A 23,763-nucleotide genomic window follows, 5' to 3' on the forward strand; every position below is an offset into this window, starting at 1 on the left:
GGATAGACATGGACTGAATAAGGATGGTCATCATGGCATTGGGCATGGTACGTCATGTCTAACCGATCTTACAGAGTTTTTTGTGGAAGTTGCCAGGAAAGTGGATGAAGGCAAGGCAGTGGATGGTGTCTACATGGACTTCAGAAGACATTTGACAAGGTCCCTCATGAAAGGTTGATTAAGAAGATTAAATTGCTTTGCATTCAAGATGAGGAATTAAATTCATTTAGATATTGGCTTTGTGGAAGAAGACAGAATGGTAGTAGATGGTTGCCTCCCTGATTGAAGGCCTGTGGCTAGTGGATTGCCGCAGGGTCTGTTGCTGCTTATCAAGTCAAGTCAAGTGGCTTTTTATTGTCATTTTGACTATAAACTGGTGGTACAGTACACAGTAAAAACGAAACAACATTCCTCCAGGATCATGGTGCTACATGAAACAACACAAAACTCCACTAGACTACGTAAAACAACATAAAAACTACACTAGACTACAGACCTACATAGGACTACATAAAGTGCACAAAACAGTGCAGGGCAGTACAATAATTAATAAATAAATAAATAATAAGCAAGACAATAGGCACAATAGAGGCTAAATTTCAATATAATAATAAATGATGTAGATGTCAGTCTAGACCCCGGGTATTGAAGAGTCTGATGGCCTGGGGGAAGAAACTGTATCACAGTCTGGTCGTGAGAGCCCGAAAGCTTTGGTACCTTTTGCCAGATGGCAGGAAGGAGAAGAGTTTGTATGAGGGGTGCGTGGGGTCCTTCACAATGCTGTTAGCTTTGTGGGTGCAGTGTGTGGTGTAAATGTCCGTATTGGTGGGAAGAGAGACCCTGAAGATCATCTCAGCTGACCTCACTATCTGCTGCAGAGTCTTGCAAACTGTGATGGTGTAATTCCCGAACCAGGCAGTGACGCAGCTACTCAGGATACTCCCGATACATTGTAGAATGTGGTGAGGATGGGGGGTGGGAGATGGACTTTCCTCAGCCTTTGCAGGAAGTAGAGACGCTGCTGGGCTTTCTTGGCTATGGAGTTGAGGGACCAGGTGAGATTGTCCACCAGGGGGAACACCAAGAAATTTTGGTGCTCTTAATGATCTCAATGGAGGAGCCGTCAATGTTCAGCAGAAAGTGGTCACTTCATTCTCTCCTGAAGTCTACAAGTATCTCTTTTGTTTTGTTCATATTCAGAGACAGGTTGTTGGCTCTGCAGCAGTCCGTTAGCTGCTGCATCTCCTCTCTGTAAGCTGACTAGCTGTTCTTGTTGATGTGACCCACCATGGTTGTGTCATTGGCGAACTTGATGTGATTCGACCTGTGTATTGCTGCACAGTCATGGGTCAGCAGAGTGAACAGCAGTGGACTGAGCACACAGCCCTGGGGGGGCCCCCGTGCTCAGTGTAATGCTGTTGGAGATGCTGCTCCCAATCCGGACTGACTGAGGTCTCCCAGTCAAGAATATTAGTGATCTGGATATTAATGTGGTTAACTGGATCAGCAAATTTGCATATGACACCAGGCTTGGGGGTGCAGCAGACAGCTTGCAGCGGGATATGCATGATCTGGAAAAATGGACTGAAAAATAGCAGATGGAATTTAATACAGACAAATGCAAGATGTTGCAGTTTGGGAGGAATAACTAGGATAGGTCTTACACAGTGAATGGTAGCGCACTGAAGAGGGCAGTAGAGTAAAAGGATCTGGGAATACAAGTCCATAATTCATTGAAAGTGATGTCAAGAGAGCATCGTTAATAAAGCTTTTGGCATATTGTCATATACAAAAATATTGTGTATGTAAGTTGGGATGTTATGTTGAAGTCATATAGGACGTTGATAATGCCGATGATATTAAGGTAGGTGGTATTGTGGATAATGAAGTAGGTTTTCAAAGCTTGCAGAGAGATTTAGGCCAGTTAGAAGAGTGGGCTGAAAGATAGCAGATGGAGTTTAATACTGATAAGTGTGAGGTGCTACATTTTGGTAGGAATAATCCAAATAGGACATGCATGGTAAATGGTAGGGCATTGAAGAGTGCAGTAGAACAGAGTGATCTAGGAATAATGGTGCATAGTTCCCTGAAGGTGGAACCTCATGTGGATAGGGTGGTGGATAAAGCTTTTGGTATGCTGGCCTTTATAAATCAGAGCATTGAGTATAGGAGTTGGGATGTAATGTTAAAATTGTACAAGGCATTGGTAAGGTCAAATTTGGAGTATTGTGTACAGTTCTGGTCACTAAATTATAGGAAAGTTATCAACAAAATAGAGAGAGTACAGAGAAGATTTATTAGAATGTTACCTGGGTTTCAGCACCTAAGTTACAGGGAAAGGATGAACAAGTTAGGTTTTTATCCTTTGGAGCGTAGAAGGCTGAGGGGGGACTTGATAGAGGTATTTAAAATAATGAGGGGTTAGATCAAGTTGACGTGGATAGGCTTTTTCCATTGAGAGTAGGGGAGATTCAAACAAAAGGACATGATTTGAGAGTTAAGGGGCAAAAGTTTAATGAGGGGGATTTCTTTACTCAGAGAGTGGTAGCTGTGTGGAACGAGCCAGTAGAAGTGGTAGAGGCAGGTTCGGTATTGTCATTTAAAGTAAAATTGGATAGGTATATGGACAGGAAAGGAATGGAGGGTTATGGGCTGAGTGCGGGCCGGTGGGACTAGGTGAGTGTAAGCATCGGCACGAAGGGCCGAGATGGCCTGTTTCCGTGCTGTAATTATTATATGGTTTATATGTTATTGAAGCTTAATTTGGAGGATTGTGTTCAGTTTTGGTTACCTACCTATAGGAAAGATATAAATAAGAGTACTAAGAAAATTTACAAGAATGCTATCAGGACTGGAGGACCTAGGTTATAAGGAAAGATAGAATAGGTTAGAAATTTATTCCCTAGATCATTAAAGATTGAGGGGAGATTTGATAAAGATGTACAAAATTATGAGGGGTTAAGTTCGGGTATGTGCAAGCAGGCTTTTTCCACTGAGGTTGGTTGAGACTACAACTAGAGGTTATGGGTTAAAGGTGAAAGATGAAATGTTTAGAAAAATATGAAGGAAAACTTATTCACTCAGAGAATGGTGAGAGTGTGGAACAGGGCAAGTGGTGGATGCGATTTTGATTTCAACATTGAGAAGTTTGGATAGGTACATGGATGGGAAGGGTATGGAAGGCTATAGTTTGGGTGTAGGTTGATAGGACTAGGCAGTTTAAATGGTGTGACATACTGCATGGGCTGAAGGGCCTGTGTCTGTACTGTAGTTTTCTATGACTGTATAGTACTTACAGCCAGGACAAGTCCTTCCAAGAGGATGGGAGTGTTAATGGAGAGAAGTGTTAGTTCAGGAAAGAAATAGAGCTAATGAGCAATGGTGTTCCAGAGACTAGGTATCCATGATAAAGATGAACTATTTATGACCTGGGCATTGGAAGCTATCAAAATGGTGTTAGGCATGAGAAATATCCTAGATGTAAATGGGAAGGGACTTGAGAAGATGGAGTCATGTTATGAAGAAATACATATGGAAGGGAAAGAACAGAAGGTCTGTCAAGTCAATCTAACTTATGGATCTTAAGTAGGCAACAGAATTGGGAAGTGGAAGTTTAGGCCATTGTCAGTTTGGAGGCTGGAGTGAGTTGGGGGGCTCATAGAAAAGTACTGCATAGAAACAGGCCTTTTGGCCTATCTAGCCCAAGCCAAAATCATTTAAACTGCCAATTCCCATAGGCCTGCATCAGTTCCATTGCCATCCATACCCCTCCCATCCATGTATTTATCCAAACTTTACTTAAGTGTTGAGATTCAGCTTGTATGCATAACTTGTGCTGGCAACTCATTTCATACTCTCATGACCCTCTGAGTGAGGAAGTGTCCCCTCATGTTCCCCTTAAACTTTTTACTTTTCACCCTTAACCCATGACCTCTGGTTGTAGTCCTACCCAAACTCAGTGGAAAAAGCCTGCTTGTATTGAAGGTGACCAAAACTACACACAATACTCCAAATTTGGCCTAACTAATGTTTTGTACAACTTCAACATTACATCCCATCTCCTGTACTCAGTACTTTGATTTACGAAGACCAGAGTGCCAAAAGCTTTCGTTATGACCTGATCTACCTGTGGTACTTTCAATAAATTATGGACCTGTATTCCCAGATCTCTTTGTTCCATTACACTTCTCAGTGCCTTACTGTCACTGTCGAAGACCTACTCTGGATGGTCTTGCTGAAGTGCAACACCTCAGTCTTGTCTGCATTAAATTTCATCTGCTATTTTTCAGTCCATTTTTCCAGCTGATCCAGATCCCTTTGCAACCCGTACTATCCACTACACCCCCAATCTTGGTGTCATCTGCAACTTTGTTGATCAACAACCGTATTAGCATCGAGATCGTTGAAATAGATGTCAAACATCAATGAATCCAACATGGATCCCTGTGACACACATTCCTCCAGTCAGAGAGGCAACCATTCACTACTACTGTCTGTCTTCTGCCACAAAGCCAATGTCTATTCCGATTTACTCCCTCATCTTGAATGCTGAGTGACTGAACCTTCTAGACCAATTTCCCATATGGGACCTTGTCAAATGCCTTGCTAAAATCCATGTAGACAACATCCATTTCCTTGCCATCATCCACTTTCCTGGTTACTTCCTTGAAAAATTCTGTAAGATTGGTTAGACATGACCAACCGTGTACGAAGCCATGCAGACTTTTCTTAATCAGTCCATGTCTATTCAAATACTCATATATCCAGTCCTTTAGAATACCTTCCACCATCTTTCCCATAGCTGGCGTCAGAATGGCCAGCCTATAATTTCCTGGTTTATGTTAGTGTAACCCTCGGTTTAGTGACTGGTTTAATCCAAGGGATGATAGCCCCTGGCCTGGCCAAACTTAAGAAATCTCGTTTGAGTGGATACTGTGCAATGTGTCCCCTGTTACAAATCAGTACCACAAAATAACAAATAGTACACAATATGCGATTAAATGATTGAGCTTTATAATTCTTAATTTGACTATATGGTTAGTAAAGAAACAAAAAAAAGAAAAGGACCCATTCTCATGAAACAGTCCAATGCACAAACATTGGAGCTCGCAGTGTCATCCATTTGTTCCCGTTGTCCTCCTCCGAATGTAGCCAACCCTCAGACCCTCGCTCCTCAGACCACTCAGTCCGGCGGTCTACCAACTCCCTCTGTTCGTGTCCTCTCTTTTCATCGCTCCCCGACAAAAGACCGTGAAATCCCTCTCCCAGACATACAAGAAAGATCACCATCCTGCTTATTGGCTAACATGTCCCATTATCTCTAGTCAGAACCCAAACATTGCTGCTACAGAGAAACCATTACCTTATCCTTAGCAGTGCAGTGTTACAGGGAGGCCATTACATTAGCTGTGAAACCTTACAGCGTGTTACATTAGGAAATCAGATGTGGTGAGATTTACAGTAGTCTGGAAGGTGATGACTTAATGTTCATTGGTGAGATCCTGGTCCAGGGGAAGATGTGAAGAGGTATTATAAAGCTGGTCGCTGGCCCCTGTAAAGTAGTGCTTTATGCATTGGAACATAATGGCATCCTCCTTATTTGTGGGCTTGATGATGAGATTGAGACTGGACTGAAGTGAACAGAGTGCTGTACATTCGAAGGAGGTGAGTTTGCAGTGGGTAAGGGGAGAGGAGATGTCAAAGTGTGTTGTTATGTTTTGTAACAACTTAAAAGAAAAAGACAGAGTTTGAAATACGAGTCTTAATTTGTTCTTTACTTCAAGCGAGGTGTGCACATCTTCTTCGGCTGTCCATTGATTTCGATGTGGACTGTGCTGAAAGTTTAGTCTCTGCAGGCAAGTTTATGGGCCAGAAGACCAGCATTGGATTGGCACTGTCTCCCACATCAGTTGCATTTGTGTTTTGACTGGTCTAGCACTGAATGTCTGTGTTCATGACTTGCTTCATATTTCTTCTGCCTTTTCTCTTCAATAGCTGGGATTGGCTTCTTGACAATGCAGCGCCAATTTCTTCTGTCCAAAGCATCTTTCTCCCAGGTGCTGACATTCATGTCAGTGTTTTTCACATGGCGCTTGAGCACATCTTTGTAGCGCAGCTTCTGACCACCATGCTTCTTCTTTCCTTCATGTAGCTCGCCGTAGACAACAGCTTTGGGTAAACGATCACCGCTCATGACCAGTCCAACGCAGCTGAGAAGCTGTGATGAGCGATTCTGCGCTGACCCAGCACATTTGAGCACCTCCACATCTTGTACCCTCTCTTACCACTTGATGTTTAATATTTGGTGTAAATGCCTTGAGTTGTGTCTTGGTCAATTTCTCGATGTGCTTCTGATACAATGTCATTGTTTCAGTTGAATAAAGCAGAGATGTAAAACAGCTGTGTTATACACTTTGACCTTGTGGTGTGCACATACCACACCTTGACATATGCAGTTCACATATTTTTGCATATAACCATAGTGAATTATATAACCAAAAAAGAGAATGCTTAATCAAACAATTTATTTACAATATTACTCAAATATCACTGAAATATTTAATACCCAACTCTCTTCCCTGCTTAGCTGTAAACAACTCAGTAGAGAATACATCTCAACTGTACACGCAGTGTACTATATAATACAACTGTTTTATTGACATCCACAGCATAGTAAATTTTATATAGTCCCAGTCAATCCTTAAGATTTAATAGCTGTGGTGGATTTCTTAACTCTGGTGGGATAATATTTTTCCTGACAGGAGGGATCACTCACTGCTTGGCAGCTGAGACTTGTGGCTATGAAAAAAAATCTTAGTTTCTGGGGCTTCCTCTGTGGTGGTTGTAGGAGTTGATTCTGAGGCAGCAAGAAGTGGTTCTGACAGCTCTGGACACCTTTCTTTTCCCTTTTTCTGCTAGTTGTGCATCTTGATCATGGGAAGATGCATTTAGTTCACTGGAGTATTCTCTTAATCCTTTTATTGCTCCCTTTATGATCTGATCTCTCCTCTTGGTTTTTGCATCCACAGCCTCATCTGAGCTGGTAAATTGGATTAGACATTGGCTTTGTGGGCGAAGATAGAAAGTAGTAGTAAAGAGGCCTGTCACTAATGGAGTGTCGCAGGGATCAGTACTGGGTCCTTTGTTGTTTGTCATCTATGTAAATGAACTGGATGTTAATGTGGTTAACTGCATCCGCAGATTTGTGGATGATACCAAGATTAGACAGCTAGGAAGGTTATCATAAATCAAAGTTTAGGACTTTTTTCCTTAGCATGTAGAAGACTGAGAAGAGATTTGATTGAGGAATGCAAAATTATGAGGGATATAGATAGGGTAAACGCAAGCAGGCTTTTTCCACTGGGATTGGCTGGGATTACAACTGGAGGCCGTGGCTTAAGTGTGAAAGATGAAAAGGTTAAAGAGCAAATGAGGGAAAATTTCTTCAGTCAGAGAGTTATGAAGGTGTGGAATGAGTTACTAGCGCAAGCCGTGCATGCAAGGTCCATTTCAATGTGTGAGAAGTTTGGATAGCTAGATGGATGGTAGGAATATGGAGGACTATGGTGCAGGTGAAAGTCGACGGTTTGGCATGGATTCGATGGACTGATGAGCCTGTTTCTGTACTGTATTTTCTATGTGTTATGTACCCTGTAACTGGGTGTTTGACCAGCAGAGAAAGACGAATCCGTTGGAGTCTGGCGGTACCAAACTAAAGATGTTTATTAGTAAATTACACAATACAATATCAGAAATGCAAATATACATATAACACAAGTTAGCAATAATAAACCTAAAAGAGTAGGAATAATAATAAGCAATAATAAACAAGCTCTATCGATGTCTAGGGGTAAATGAATTGTCGTAGAAAAGTATAAAGTTCAGTTCATAAATGCTGAAGTAGTTATGGTTGTTGTGTTGAAATCTTTGGAGAGAGAGAGAGAGAGAGCGAGTGAGGTGTAACAGCAACAGCAGACAAACCTTCCTTTGTTTTCTTAATCCGTCGTATCGTTGTGGCCATTCAGTTATGACCCCTCTGGTCTTCAGCTAGACTGTTCTTCTGTGGTGGACTCGTCACTCTGGCATGAGTGGACACACACACAAGTCCCCACCGGCCCTGCTGTAACACTGTGAGCTTTACTGACCGATCTCCTGGTTCAGTCTTCGAAGCCCCCACCTTTCTGTGCGTTCACAACACTCAGTCAGTGTCCACTGGTGTGTCTGAATGGTGTCTCTCCAGACCTGTCTTTTTATCCTCACTCACGGGGTCTCAGCTATCCGTCAGCTCTAATGACCGTGTTCATCAAATCAGGCCACTCCTGCTCTCTCCTGAGGAATGTTAACGAGCCAAGTACAGTCCTTGTAGTAGAAGGTAAATAATCCTTGTAGAAGTCATAATACAGTAAATCAACAGTCTCTCTCCCCCTCTTATCTGTAGCAGACGTTCTTGCCTAGGCTTTATCTTTCTCTCTCATGAGCAGCATAGCAACAGCAATAGTTCGTAGTTCTTGGTGGGGGGGGGGATGGTTAACTCTGCACCCCATTGACCATCATGTCTGTTCATCACTCATAACATATGACTCTGACTTTATCACCAACTGTGAATTGATAAGGAAGTACATTATTCACCAGGGCCATGTGGATTTCCTCGCAGTCTTCGCATTCCTCCCACATATGGGTTAGGATAATAAGTGGGCATATTTGCATCTTGTGTTGACAGCAGAAGACCATAAGATATAGGAGCAGAGCTAAGCCATTCAGCCCATTGAGACTGCTCTGCCATTCAATCATGGGTTGATCCAATTTTTCCAGTCATCCCCACTCCCCTGCCTTCTCCCCATAACCTTTGATGCCCTGGCTAATCAAGAACCTATCTATCTCTGCCTTAAATGTACTCAGACTTTTCATCCACAGTCAACTTGTGGCAACAAATTCCACAGATTTACCACCCTCTGACTAAAGTAATTTCATCATATCTCTGTTCTAAATGGACACTCTTCAACCCTGAAGTCGTGCCCTCTTGTTCTATTCTCCCCTACCATAATAACTTTGCCATATCTAATCTGTTCAGGCCTTTTAACATTTTGAATGTTTCTATGAGATCCCCCCCCCATTCTCCTGAACTCCATGGAATACAGCCCTAGGGCTGTCAGACATTCCTCATGCGGTAACCCTTTTATTCCTGGAATCATTCAGGAATCTTCTTTGAACCCTTTGCAATGTCAGTATATCCTTTCTAAAATAAGAAGCCCAAAACTGCACACAATACTTCGTGTGGTCTTGCAAGTGCCTTATAGAGCCTCAATATCACACCCCTGCTCATATATTCTGTACCTTGTGGCGGGACTCGAACTGCCATCGGGAGCCGCGGGCAGACACGCAGTAGCGCGTTTGGAGCTACCCGCTCGGGGCGGACCTTCCGGGGACAGTCTGACGTCGCGTTCGCCCCGCAGGTCACAGGGGCCCATGGGAGGGGAGAATTAAGTGCGTGATTTTGAATCAGTAAAGGCATTCTGAGTTCAGCTTTCTCTGCCTCCGTGTGTTTCTTTAGTAGCGCGTTGCACGCGACTACAACCTCTAGAAATGAATGTCAACATTGCATTCGCCTTCTTCACCACCGGCTCAACCTGGAGGTTAACCTTTAGGGTGTCCTGCGCAAAGGCTCCCAAGTCCCTTTGCATCTCTGCATTTTGAGTTCTGTCCCCATCTCAGTCTGCCCATTTATTTCTTCAATCAAAGTGCATGACCATACACTTTCCAACATTGTATTTCATTTGCCACTTCTTTGTCCATTCCCCTAAACTATCTAAGTCTCTCTGTTTCTTCAACACTACCTGCTCTCCATATATCTTTGTATCATCGGCAAATTTTGCCACAAATCCATTAATCTCATAGTCCAAATGATTGACATACATCGTAAAAAGCAGCAGTCCCAACACCAACTCCACTGGTAACTGGCAGCAAACCAGAATAGGAACCCTTTATTCCCACTGTCTGTTTTCTGCCGATCAGCCAATGCTCCACCCATGCTAGTAACTTCCCTATAATTCCTTGGGCTCTTATCTTGTTAAGCAGCCTCATGTGCAGCACCCCGTCAAAATCCAAGTACACCACATCTACTGCATCTCCTTTGTCTACCCTGCTTGTAATTTCCTCAAAGAATTGCAGTAGGTTTGTCATGCAGGATCTTCCTTTCAGGAAACCATGCTGGCTTTAGCCTGTCTTGTCATGTGCCTCCAGGTACTCCGTAAAATATAGTACAGTAGCATGGCGACACTTGCAGGATTCCCCAACACATCCTCGAACTCTGGCTGTTGATGTCAAATGATAAATTTCATTGTAGATTTTGACATACGTGAAATAAATAATGCTAATCTTTAAAGATCTTTATCAGAACTGTTGGCTGCATACCATTATAAAGACTTCACGAATGATCAAAACAATCACACCGTGAATGCATTAGGCCATATTTTGCTTTCTTTTCATTGGGCTTTTCAAGAATATTACTAAATTAAAACTCTAGACTGTGGCCTTCCATTGTTCTCCCTGGTTCTCTACACTGATCTCAACAGGAAGATTTGATGATTAGTTATAATTAAACAGACAATCAGAACAATTTTTGTGACGGTAGGGGAAGGAGGGAGAGGTTGAGAGATTGGTTTGTTCTTCTATACTCTAGAGAACCTGAGAGATGATAGAACATTAATGCAAAATAGGGATTAGCTGATGCTACAAACTGACATTCTTTGAAATTGCATGCCAGTTAATTAAAGCACAACTCCAGGAAATTTCTTTTGGCTCTGCACAAGGTCTATCCGAGTTTTAAATGGAGTTAAGATTATATTTTGCACATCATACAAAGACTGCTGAATGATTAGAAACAGTGATTGTGTTGTGGAACAGAATATACTGGCTTAAGAAAGTTTTTAACCACGAAACTTAAATTACATTGGTAACCCTCCAGCTGACAAAAATCTGATTTTATTCAGGTTACTGTTAATGTTCAAACAAACACAAGATTTTCTTTCAGTTTAACAACTTTACTTTCTCCATTCACATTTAGTACAATGGGCTGCCATTTTCTTACCCAACATCCCCCTTGCCATCTCCATGTGCATACCATAACGGCGAAAGTGAACATTCCAACTAAATGCCTACATAGCCAAATGAACAGAACTCAATAACATTCCATCCTTCTTATGCGCGTGTGCGTGTGTGTCCATATATATATATAAACACACACTCTCTCTATCTCTGTCTCTATCTCCCTCTCTCTCTACCTGTCTCTCTCTATTTATGTCAATTGGTTTAGATGTTTTACTTTTATCTCAGAGGGTATCTGTATACCTATCAAACTTCTGTTAAAGATTGAAATGGAGCTCGCATGCACCACTTGTGCTGGCAGCTCATTCTACACTGAATTGTTAGGCCTAATACATTTCTCAAGATACCCTATACCAGGTGTCGGCAACGTTTACCACTGAAAGAGCCAATATGGACCCATTTCCCACAGAAAAGAAAACACTGGGAGCCACAAAACCCGTTTGACATTTAAAATGAAATAACACTGCATTCAACGGCTTTTTTTGCCTTTATGCTATGTATAAACAAACTATGATGTGTTGCATTTATGAAATTGATGAACTCCTGCAGAGAAAACGAAATTACATTTCTGCATGCAACAAAAACATTTTGAACTCCGAAAAAAAGACGTTGGGTTGAAGGTTACTCCATAGGTAGCCTACCTTGGATCGAAGAATTAAAAGAAAGCGCGCACAGGCGGGTGTCAGGCATTGGCAGTGGTGATGCATATTAATAGCGATAAAAAACACGTTGTAGCGGTGTAGCGCTATACGCAGTGCTAAAATAAAGACACTGCAGTCAAAGGTAACTTTATTCGAGCTAAACAGCCTTGATTTAAAGCCTCCCTCAACCCGTCCCCGTGGGCGTGGATGCTCCAAAAGACACGTACTCACAAACCCCCATAGGCTATCTCCCTTAGCCGGAACGCTGGCTAATTGTGAGCCGGTTCGGATGTGCCAGGAAATGGGGTCTCCACAACTTTTTTAGATTGTACAAGATCACCATAATCTTCAAATTTCGAATTGCATTTCAAAAACTAACAAACCATGGGGAGCCGCAGCACAGAGATCAAAGAGCCGCATGCGGCTCTGGAGCCGCGGGTTGCCGACCCTTGCCTTATACCCTACTTAGTGGCTTCAGAGTACTACAAAACAATCTAAAAAATCTAATCAATTCAAATGTTCATTAGAATATAGGAATTAATTCTAACCCTTGATGTTGATACAGTTCTTGAGGTAACAAATACCTTCACTACAAGCTCTTTCTCACTTCTTTGTGAGACAGTCATCTAGTTGTTCCTTTGTAGTTGATCATAGCATGTGATGAATGTTCTGTGATTGGACGAGTTCCTGGATGTTGCTTATCTCTAGGTAGAACCTCTCTGCTGTAACTGACTTGATGGATTTGATGGCTAAAACACTGAGTAGTTGGCTGTAACGCGAGTTATTTGTAGAGTGTTCTTCTTTGGGTCACTGTGGACAAGCCCAGAAAAGAGTGTGACTAGATAAATGTCATTGTCAATACCATCAGATATTGCAAGGGTTTTTCCTGCCAGCATAGTCTGTACAACTCTTTGGATCTTTTTTGATTGCACAAGAGAGGAGAAAATTTTCCCTCTTTTCTCATCAGTAAAATATCCATCAGGGAGATTTCCAAGTGAGGCATCACTGAAGGCTTCAAGCCTCAGTGAACCATCTTTTCCAAGCCATTGAAACTGCAGGGCTATTTTTTCCAGATTGAATACTGCACACTATCTTGTTTGCCTCATGTAAAGTTTGTACTGTGGCCTTTTTTTGTGCTGGATGCCAAGTTGTAGGCATCAAACATTATGTCAAGTCTGTTCTGTCTTCACCCATAGAACCGGGCATACCTTTGACCTGAGTTGCTCAGCTTCATCTGTGCTGAGGGGTGCATCCCGCTGTATGGGATATGAGGACTCCATGTGGATTATCTGAAGATTCCTGATGTAGCTTTCTTGGTGTCGTTGTACTGTTCATCAACAGTAAAGGATTTCTATTCCTGCATAGCAGAATCTGTCATGTTCCTCCTGTCCAGCCTGAAAGCTGAGGAAGACTGTTGTGGCAAAGTTTTGTGAGCCTCGCCTTTGAAGTAATCTATGTGACAGGCAAGTATTCCAATCACATGATATCCTGAATCTTGCCAGTAAAAAACAGCTGGATCCACTTGTGACAGCTTTCCACCTGTTTTCAACTTTATTTTCTTGACCTTTTTATAGCAGTGAAGTGATGCATCTGCTGGACCATAGACATGCTTTTTGAGTTTCCACAGTGTTTCTTCACTTCTGGTTTCAGGCAGGGGTTGAATGTAAAAATCACATGATAGCTCCATTCCCTGTAAAAATGTGGATTTTATGTCCGTAGGATGGGGTTGCCAGTGCTTTTGACATATCACTGTGAGAAGTAGTCAGAGAGACTCTGATGCTCATGTTGGTGAGTCTTTTTGGAGTTCTTTTATGTCCAGTTGCTCAAAACCTCTGGCCATTCAGGTTTTGGTAATGCTCTTTTGATCATTCCTGTAGGGGTTTCTTTCAGGATGCATACCCATATGAGAGACAATGTCTCTGACTTGCCCAAATACTCCATTATTTCTCCAACTACTGATTTTGTCCTGTTCTGATGATTCAAACGTCATCTTGTTGGTTACTAGGAGATCTTCATCTTGACATTTCTCAGATAGTTCAGACTGATATTTACTTGGTTCAATATGAAGTCTGTCTACTCGTGACACGTGATTGACCCTGCAGTGCCACCAACTGTGGCTGGTTCTAGGTAATTCAGCTTGTACCAACTTTTGTTTCTCCCAGTGGTTTTGCCTGTTTGTCCTAAGAGTTCTGGCTTTGTATGAGATACCAGCGTTTTGATCTACAAATTTCACAGTTCGTTCTACTTTAACAGTGAAAAATCATATTGTTTTTGCACTTCTGATAATTCTTGTCCAAGCAAGTCTGTTGAGTTCCCAACTACACTTTCTTCAGTGCTGTGCCACTATTGGGTCCTTAGCTGCACACTCCTCAACACTGTCTGTACTGTATGACACTGTATCAGGTAAGTGCATTCATTTTTTATGTCATTCTCCATGGAGTTTTGATCATCTTCAGTTTGTGCTTTATGTAGTCTGGAATGATGCACCCTCACATATGTACCTCTATGTCTCATGAATGCGACTTCATCCTGATCAATGACAATTCCACTCTGTACAATCTGTTCTTTTGTAATACACTTTGTCACCTTTCTCATACTTCTCATCTGTGGGACAGAGCTGTGCCCTCAGTGCCCTTCAAATTCTCTGAACGCTCTGCTTCAATGAAAGCCTCTCTTGATGCATGCAGTGCTGAAATATGTTTCCCAACCCACTCACTCCTTGTAGTGCCCTCTAAAGCAGGTGGCCTGTCAACCAGTACAGAGGAAAAGCTTGGAATCTATAACCATATGACAATTACAGCACGGAAACAGGCCATCTTGGCCCTTCTAATCCGTGCCAAACGCTTACTGTCACCTAGTCCCACCTACCCACACTCAGCCCATAACCCTCCATTCCTTTCATGTCCATATACCTATGCAATTTTTTTTTAAATGACAAAATTAAACCTGCCTCTACCACTTCTACTGGAAGCTTGTTCCACACAGCTACCACTCTCTGAATAAAGAATTTTCCCCTCGTGTTACCCCTAAATTTTGCCCCTTAACTCTCAACTCATGTCATCTTGTTTGAATCTCCCCTATTCTCAATGGAAAAAGCCTATCCATGTCAACTCTATCTATCCTCCTCATAATTTTAAATACCTCCATCAAGCCCTCCCTCAACCTTCTACGCACCAGAGAAAAAAGACCTAACTTGTTCAACCTTTCTCTGTAACTTAGGTGCTGAAACCCAGGTAACATTCTAGTAAATCTCCTCTGTACTCTCGCTAATTTGTTGACATCTTTTCTATAATTCGGTGACCAGAGCTGTACACCGTGCTCCAAATTTGGCCTCACCAATGTTTTGTACAATTTTAACATTACATCCCAACTTCTATACTCAATGCTCTGATTTATAAAGGTCAGCATACCAAAGGCTTTCTTCACCACCCTATCCACATGAGATTCCACCTTCAGGGAACTATGCACCATTATTTCTAGATCACTCTGTTCTACTGCATTCCTCAATGCCCTGCCATTTACCATGTATGTCCTATTTTGATTATTCCCACCAAGATGTAGCACCTCACACTTATCAGCATTAAACTCCATCTGACCGAACACAAGTTGATATGGGCTGTAGCCATGTACATTATGCATGGTATTCTGCTCCATAAGGGCTTAGTCCGGGGCTGTGTTCTGATCACAGTCATTGCTTTTCTTTAGCATTATTTCAGTAAGCATTTGATTGTGTTCAGAAGTCCATTACTCCAAGGACTGTATGCCACTGTTGTCTTTGTTTCAATGTTAAAGTTCTCTGCCATATTTCTGAATTCATCATTATTAAATTCACCACCATTATCGCTGAATAATTTCCAAGGTGGGTCATTCACACTTACCCAGGAATGGATGGAGTTTTTCACTATCGCTGAGGGTCTCTTTGTGTTTTATAGTGCTACTGGCACTGAAACGTGTGAACTCATCAGTGGTCTGGAGATACTGTAGCACACTCCTTGCTCAGGTTCATGTAGATCCACTGCTCCAGTTTCACTGTATGCAGATGCTAGTGGCAGACCACCTGCACGCTTGGGTTTGGACTTCCCAAACTTTCGGCATGTCTCACCGCTGTCAACTATCTAATTTAAACTGGAAAAATATTCTGCATGTTTGTTTCCTGAGCCGTTTCTGAAGTCTTAGCAGTTGAAGCTAGTGAAGCTTGAACAACACTTTATGTTTCTCATCTGGGGTCATGTTCTCTGTGACAGTTAGTACTTCATTCTCATATTGATTTTCAGTAAAGTTTTTATCTAGTACGTAATAAAAATGAGACAACGTTTTTCAGGACCATGGTGTTACATGACAAAGTACAAAAACTAGACTGAACTATGTAAAAAAAAAACAACACAGAGAAAGCTACACTAGACTACAGACCTACACAGGACTACATAAAGTGCACAAAAACAGTGCAGGCATTACACTAAATAATAAATAGGGCAAGGTGTCAGCCCAGGCTTCAGGTATTGAGGAGTCTGATTGCTTGGGGGAAGAAACTGTTGCATAGTCTGGCCATGAGAGCCCGAATGCTTTGGGGCCTTTTCCCAGACGGTAGGAGGGAGAAGAGATTGTATGAGGGGTGCATAGGGTCCTTCATAATGCTGTTTCCTTTGCGGATGCAGCGTGTAGTGTAAATGTCCGTGATGGCGGGAAGAGAGACCCCGATAATCTTCTCAGCTGACCTCACTATCCGCTGCAGGGTCTTGCAATCCGAGATGGTGCATTTTCCAAACCATATGGATTCTCCATATCCAGTACTGCCCTGCTTTCTTTAGGGAAGTTTTACTCGAGGAGTAATATTCACTGGTTTATGTAACTCTGTTTTATGTAACATTTTGTCTGCCCTATTTTTGTGGGAATTTTCACTCTTTTGGTAGGAATTACAATCTTTCCATCTCCAAATTTGAATGCTTTGTAACTGGGTGTATCTGTGTTCACCAAGTTATGCACTTCATTCTGGTTTAGTTCACTCACATAGCTATCAAGCCATTTTTCTCCACACACTGTGTGAGTGCATGTTCTGTCAATAACAACAGATCCTAGAGGTTCTGTCATCAAAATCTCTGATTTGATGTCTGCGAATTAGTAAGTGATTTATTTGCCAACAGTGTTGTATGGCACTCTTCTACATCTTCAGGTTTGTTTCTTTTCTTCACTTAGCTTAACTTGTTTGATTCTGTGCAGACATTTTTGACCCAGTGGTAAGTACTCTGACAAACAGCACGTTTTGATCTCTACCCTAACTTGTGGGTTTCAGCCCGAAACATCAACTGTACTTTTTTTTTGCATAGATGCTGCCTGGCCTGCTGAGTTCCTCCAGCATTTTGTGTGTGTTGTCTGGTGGATTTGAGCCGGTAACAGTGCCCTCGTCTGGTCACTCAGGTTGCTTGCTGCTCTCTTGTTTCTGCTCAATGAAATATGCTGTTTCCTGACTCAAATTAATTCTGCTTGTTGTCTTTGTGACCTTTTCTCTCCACTTCAGTGCAGATTTCACAGATGTATATGTAAGTTTGGTATATGGAGTTAATGCTAGTTGTCTGTCTTCTAAGTTTAGACAACGCACTATCGAACAGTTTGAAAGCTAATACTAAGCGGTGAACCTTGTTGAATTTCTTCTATTTCTGCAAAATTATGACCTAAGATGTGATCAGATCTTCATGCAAGTCCTAAAACTAGATAAAGAGAACCCAATTAAATAAATAACACAAAAACGTTATACTTGCTCATTTATTTATTGAGAAAAATGATCCAATATTACATGTCCTTGTTGAAAAAGTATGTGAACCTTTGCTTTCAGTAACTGGTGTGACCCCTCCTGTACAGCAATAACTTCACCCAAACATTTCTAGTAGCTGTTGATCAGTCCTGCACATCAGCTTAGAGGAATTTTATGCCATTCCTCCTTACAAAACTACTTCAGCTCAGGGATGCCAGTGGGCTTCCTTGCATGAACTGCTAGCTTCAAGTCCTTCCACAATATTTCTATAGGATTAAGGTCAGGACTTTGACTTGGCCATTCTAAAACACTATTTCACCTCTTTTTAAACCATTCTGTTGATTTACTCTTGTCTTCTGGATCACTGTCTTGTTGCATTATCCAACTTCTATTAAGCTTCAGGTGACGGACTGCTACCCTAATATTCTCTTGTAAAATGTCTTGATACAATTTTGAATTCATTGCTCTCTCAATAATTGCAAGTTGTCCAGGCCCTGAGGCAGCAAAGCAGCCCCAAACCATGATGCTCCTTCCATTGTACTTCACAGTTGGGATGAGGTTTTGGTGTTGGTGTGCTGTGCCCTTTACCCTCCAAACACAGCAATGTGCATTTCTGCCAAAAAGGTAAACTTTTGTCTTATCTGTCAACAAAATATTGTCCCAGAAGCATTGTAGAACATCCAAGTGGTCTTTTGCAAACTTGAGATGTGCAGCAATGTTTTTTTTTTGGAGAACAGTGGTTTCCTCTGTGATGTCCTTCCATGAATACCATTCTTGTTCAGTGTTTTTCTACTCGAGGACACATGAACAGAGACTTTAGTAAGTTCTAGAGATTTCTGCAGGTCTTTTGCTGTTAACCATGGGTTCTCTTTCACCTCCTTCAGCATTGCATGTTGTGCTCTTAAGTGTGATCTTTGCAGGATGCCCACTCCCAGGGAGAGTAACAACAGTACTGAGTTTCCTCTAGTTTGTAGACAATTTCTCTCACTGTGGACTGATGAGCACTCAGGTCTTTAGAAATGCTTTTGTAGCCTTTTCCAGCTTCATGCATCTCTACAATTCTTCTTCTAAGGTCCTCTGAAAGTTGTTTTGAACAAGGCATGGTGAATATAAACAGATCTTTCTTGAGAAGAGCATGCTCTGTAAGTAACCTAGCTTTGTGTGTCTGTATAGGGCAAAGCACCCCTACAATCCAATCTTCAATCTCATCTATTGTTTGGAACACATGATTCCAAATAGCTTTTGTAAAAGGCATTACCCCAGAGCTTCACATACTTTTTTTCCAACAAATACGTGTAATAGTGGATCATTTTCCTCAATAAATAAATGAACAAGTATAATGCTTATTTGTATTATTTTCTTAATTGAGTTTTCTTTATCTAGTTTTAAGACTTGCGTGAGGATCTGATCTGATCATGTTTTAGGTCATATTTATTGAGAAATAGAAAAAATTCTACAGGGTTCACAAACTTTCTAGCACCACTGTACATCAGTAAGGTCCATTTTGTATTTACGCACGCGAATGCACTTTTGTTCAAAGTCAATATTATAAACAGCCACATTTGTAGAACTGTCTTTGGAAATTTTGGCGAAGTCTGAACATGCCTCATAAATCCAACCCTTTTCTTCCTTTAGAAAAACTGAGTCAAGTGTATTTATTAGTGTAATCATACACTTAATTTGTTTTCAAGTCTTTCATTGCGGTCTCTCTCGTTCTTCCCGAAAGTGACAGTATAACTGCAACTGCCTGCTTCTTCTTGTGTTCAGTAATACAAGTTCATATTCCAGTTTTATATTTCTAGCTTTCATAAGGCTTCTCTCATCAAGTGTCGGTGGGATTCTACAGTTGGTAAACACCCCGTTACCAATGTTAACATTCAAGCAACAAACATAAGATTTTCTTTCATGTTAACAACTTTACCTCTCTATTCATGTTTAGTACACTGGACTGCCATTTTCTTACCCAGCATCCCCCTTGTCACCTCCACGTGATTTCCATAACAGGGAAAGCGAATATCTATATACTATAAAACTCTCATGCTCTGTTTGTGACTTCAAACGGTGCACTACTGTGGTACACCCCCATCGTCCCCATGCCGAAGAAGTCTTCAGTGTCCTGCCTAAATGACTACCGTCCCGTTGCACTCACATCCATCATCATGAAGTGTTTTGAGAGGCTCGTCATGAGGCATATCAAGACCCTCCTGCCCCCCTCACTGGACCCCCTGCAATTTGCGTACCGTCCCAACCTCTCAACAGATGACGCCATTGCCACCACCCTCCACCTGGCCCTAACCCACCTGGACAAAAAGGACACATACGTTCAGATGCTGTTCATAGACTTCAGTATTCAACACAATCATCCCTCAGAAACTGATTGGAAAGCTGAGCCTACTGGGCCTGAACACCTCCCTCTGCAACTGGATCCTAGACTTCCTGACTGGGAGACCTCAGTCAGTCCGGATCGGGAGCAGCATCTCCAACACCATCACACTGAGCACGGGGGCTCCCCAGGGCTGCGTGCTCAGTCCACTGCTGTTCACTCTGCTGACCCACGACTGTGCTGCAACACACAGCTTGAACCACATCATCAAGTTCGCCGATGACACGACCGTGGTGGGTCTCATCAGCAAGAACGACGAGTCAGCGTACAGAGGGGAGGTGCAGCGGCTAACGGACTGGTGCAGAGCCAACAACCTGTCTCTTAATGTGAACAAAACAAAAGAGATGGTTGTTGACTTCAGGAGGGCATGGAGCAACCACTCCCCGCTGAATATCGATGGCTCCTTGTGTTACGAACCTTGCAACTGGGTCACTTACCAGCAAAGATAGAGAGGTCCGTTGAAGTCTGTTGGTACTATTTTTAAAAGTATTTATTGATAAAAGGGGCACAAAAATAAGATTAATACAAACATACAGATAATATACATCGTCAATACTAAATCTAAAAGCGCGGGTATAATAACAATCAATAAGAAATAGCTCTATCGTTGTCTAGGGGCTAATGTATTGTCCGATGGAAATATAACAGTCACTGTTAGTTCGCTCAAGCTGCAGCGTTTTGGGTTTAAGAGAGAGACGGTTTAAACTTGCCCAGGTCTTTTATGATGCCAATCCTTCGAGTCGGGGAGTTGGTTTCCCCGTTGTTAGCTAAAAGCCGTTTTTCGTGGTACCAGCCACCAGTCCCAGGCAACAGAAATGAACGCACGTGGCCTCCTTCAAATGGCTTCCTGCTATTATGGGATCGCTAGCGTTTCTTCTGGTGCGTCTGAGAGGCTGTTCCCACAGACCCTCTTTTATCCTGACTCGCAGGGTCTCAGATGTCAATCAAGTTGGGGGTGATGCAATCCCTCCCTCAACCATCCCACTTTGCCTGAGGGCGTCCACGTAGTACAGTCTTCAATCCACAAACTCGCCTTCCGGAGACAATGGCCATGTCCCATAGCTTTATATCGCCGGGGGAACGAGACATTCCGCACGTGTCTCTCTCTCATTTCCTGGGTCCCCTGACCTAACCCAATAGTGATCTTGCAATTCTCACAAAGGAGGGGGCTGCAGGCATAGCACTTGGTAGAGATCATAAAGAGCACCAAATTTCTTGGTGTTCACCTAATGGAGAATCTCACCTGGTCCCTCAACACCAGCTCCATAGCAAAGAAATCCCAGCAGCGTCTCTACTTTCTGCGAAGGCTGAGGAAAGTCCATTTCCCACCCCCATCCTCATCACATTCTACAGGGGTTGTATTGAGAGCATCCTGAGCAGCTGCATCACTGCCTGGTTCAGAAATTACACCATCTCAGATGGCAAGACCCTGCAGCGGATGGTGAGGTCAACTGAAAAGATTACCCAGGTTTATCTTCCTGCCATCACAGACATTTACACTACACGCTGCATCCGCCAAGGAAACAGCTTTATGAAGGACCCCATGCACCCCTCATACAATCTCTTCTCCCTCCTGCCGCCTGGGAAAAGGCTCCAAAGCATTCGGGCTCTCACGACCAGACTATGTAACAGTTTCTTCCCCCAAGCTATCAGACTCCTCAATACCCAGAGCCTGGACTGACACCTTGCCCTATTGTCCTGTTTATTATTTATTGTAATGCCTGTACTGTTTTTGTGCACTTTACACAGTCCTGTGTGGGTCTGTAGTCTAGCGTTCTCTGTGTTGTTTTTTTTTTACATAGTTTAGTTTTTGTACTGTGTCATGTAATACCATGGTGCTGAAAAACGTTGTCTCATTTTTACTATGTACTGTACCAGCAGTTATGGTTGAAATGACAATAAAAGTGACTTGACTTGACAATTTCTGGCTAAATCAACTTAAAATGTGCTAATTTACAGAATGCAGGCAAAGTTCAGGGTTATATATTCATATAAAATTGGCTCACACAGCAAAATCAACAGCCCCGCATTCACCTGAGAGCTGATGTCAGCCATGATGAAAACCGCAACATGACACCACGATGCATGTGCACGGCCAGCCTCAGCAGCACCTCGCGATGCTCACAGCAGCGACACCAACCGGAGCAGAAGTGCAAGGAAGCTCTATTTCGAGCGGTCACATACTGCTGATCACCATCAGCATATGCAGGATTGGGATAGATTTAACTGCCACCCATCAATAAGAGATAATTAAATCTTATTGTAACGACGTACTTCAAGACACCCATTAAACTTTTTGCTACATTCAAAGGACAGCTGTGACTCTTATCACGTCCATTTAGGAGAGCACCAACCATATCATCAAGATTAATCGGCATCCTGGAGGCTTTGGTATTACTGCTTCATATCTTCTTTCCAGCATTAGGGTAAAAAAAATATGGTCAGCCCAATTATGCCGTATGGAAAGAGAAGGGGGAGCATTATGGTCAAGATATGACGCCAAACATCGTTGGGAAGCGGCAAGGAGAGGGAGAGAACAATAATCGGATGAGGCTAGGGCCACATGACTCCAGGGTCAAAGAGTCAGGGCAAAAAAAATGAGAGAAGAAGAGACAGAGGAGGAGAGGCATGTATGTCTCCAGAATGACAACAACTGGCACAGGAGGAGGAGAGAGGAAGAGACAAAGGAGCTGAGAAATGCTTGTCTCCAAACTCAGAGACAAACAACAAACAGCAGAAGAGATGAAGAGATGGGGGATGAAAGAGCTGCACGTCTCCAGAATGACAACGAGAGGCACAAGGGTGGCAGTTCATCCAGAAATGATGCCATTAAAAGTGTCCTTCATTAAATGAGGAGGAGCTGTAGTTGTCTTGCTATGCATCATTCTTCTTTAATAAACTGTGGTTTTCTTCAATTTCCAAAGCAAAGCGATACCAATAGTATTCAGGAAAACTTAATGATTCTTCTGGTCACATCAGACTGCACTTACCCTTCTCTCAAAGGGTGCCCCAATGGGTGACCCCATTGTCTAGTTCCAACTAAATGTGTACATAGCCAAATGAACAGAAATCAGCAATATTCTATCCTTTTTTTTACTGTATCACATAGTTTCTTCACATTTTTACCCCGTCTTTATACTGTTTACTTGCTCACCCATGGCCAATGAAGATCATCCACACCCACCAGAGACTGTAAAGTTATAAGAATTGAAGCAGATTTAGTCAAAACAGCAGACCAAGATTAAATTATGTTCTTTGACATACCATGCCAATTGTTACCTGATCAAGCATCATACCAATTTTTCTGTGATCAAGGAGCTTAAAAGAAACAAATGTAAGAGGCACATAGCTTTAATAGTGGGAACAGAAGAGAGAATTTGAGAAATATGTTGGCTAAATTCTAAAAATTGTATAAAAGCATGCTATTCCAGCCTTTGTACTAATTGGTAGTATTTATTTGCAGGGAAACCCAACAGCATCATCCAGTGGGAAGATGGCAATGTGGATCTAACATCCATCCAAAATCCAGTTAGAATTGCTTATGTTCTTGTTGTTCATGGTCGAGCCATCAGGCAGCTTAAGCGGATGATCAAAGCCATTTATCATCAGCGGCACTTCTACTACATCCATGTTGACAAGGTACGCACTCCCAACGTCTTAATAGATAGAGGGCTTTGGAAAGCCAGTGAAAAATGCATTCCATTAATCTAGATTATTCAATATTCATGCAGGGAACTTCACCTGCTTTGAAACAAAACTCTAAATGGTGTTAATGTGGATTCACATGAACAAATGTATGTTAAAATCATGGAATAAATCTTGAAATTGTCGGAACAGTGGGCAATTAGCCTCCGGAAAATACGCACCTTGAGGGGAAGTACAGCACC

The 23,763-nt window shown here is 42.2% G+C and overlaps 1 protein-coding gene across 2 annotated transcripts in view; it reads left to right on the forward strand.

Annotated features, from left to right (window-relative positions):
* xylt2 (xylosyltransferase II) overlaps positions 1-23,763 on the forward strand; it is a 275,890-nt gene that overhangs the window by 94,136 nt on the left and 157,991 nt on the right. For both annotated transcript variants that reach the window (XM_059949008.1, XM_059949009.1), the window contains exon 3: positions 23,340-23,515. In XM_059949008.1, coding sequence (XP_059804991.1) covers positions 23,340-23,515 — 176 coding nt within the window. The remainder of the gene's footprint in view (positions 1-23,339; positions 23,516-23,763) is intronic.

This window comes from Hypanus sabinus, chromosome 23, assembly GCF_030144855.1.
Source record: "Hypanus sabinus isolate sHypSab1 chromosome 23, sHypSab1.hap1, whole genome shotgun sequence".
NCBI classification, from domain to species: domain Eukaryota; kingdom Metazoa; phylum Chordata; class Chondrichthyes; order Myliobatiformes; family Dasyatidae; genus Hypanus; species Hypanus sabinus.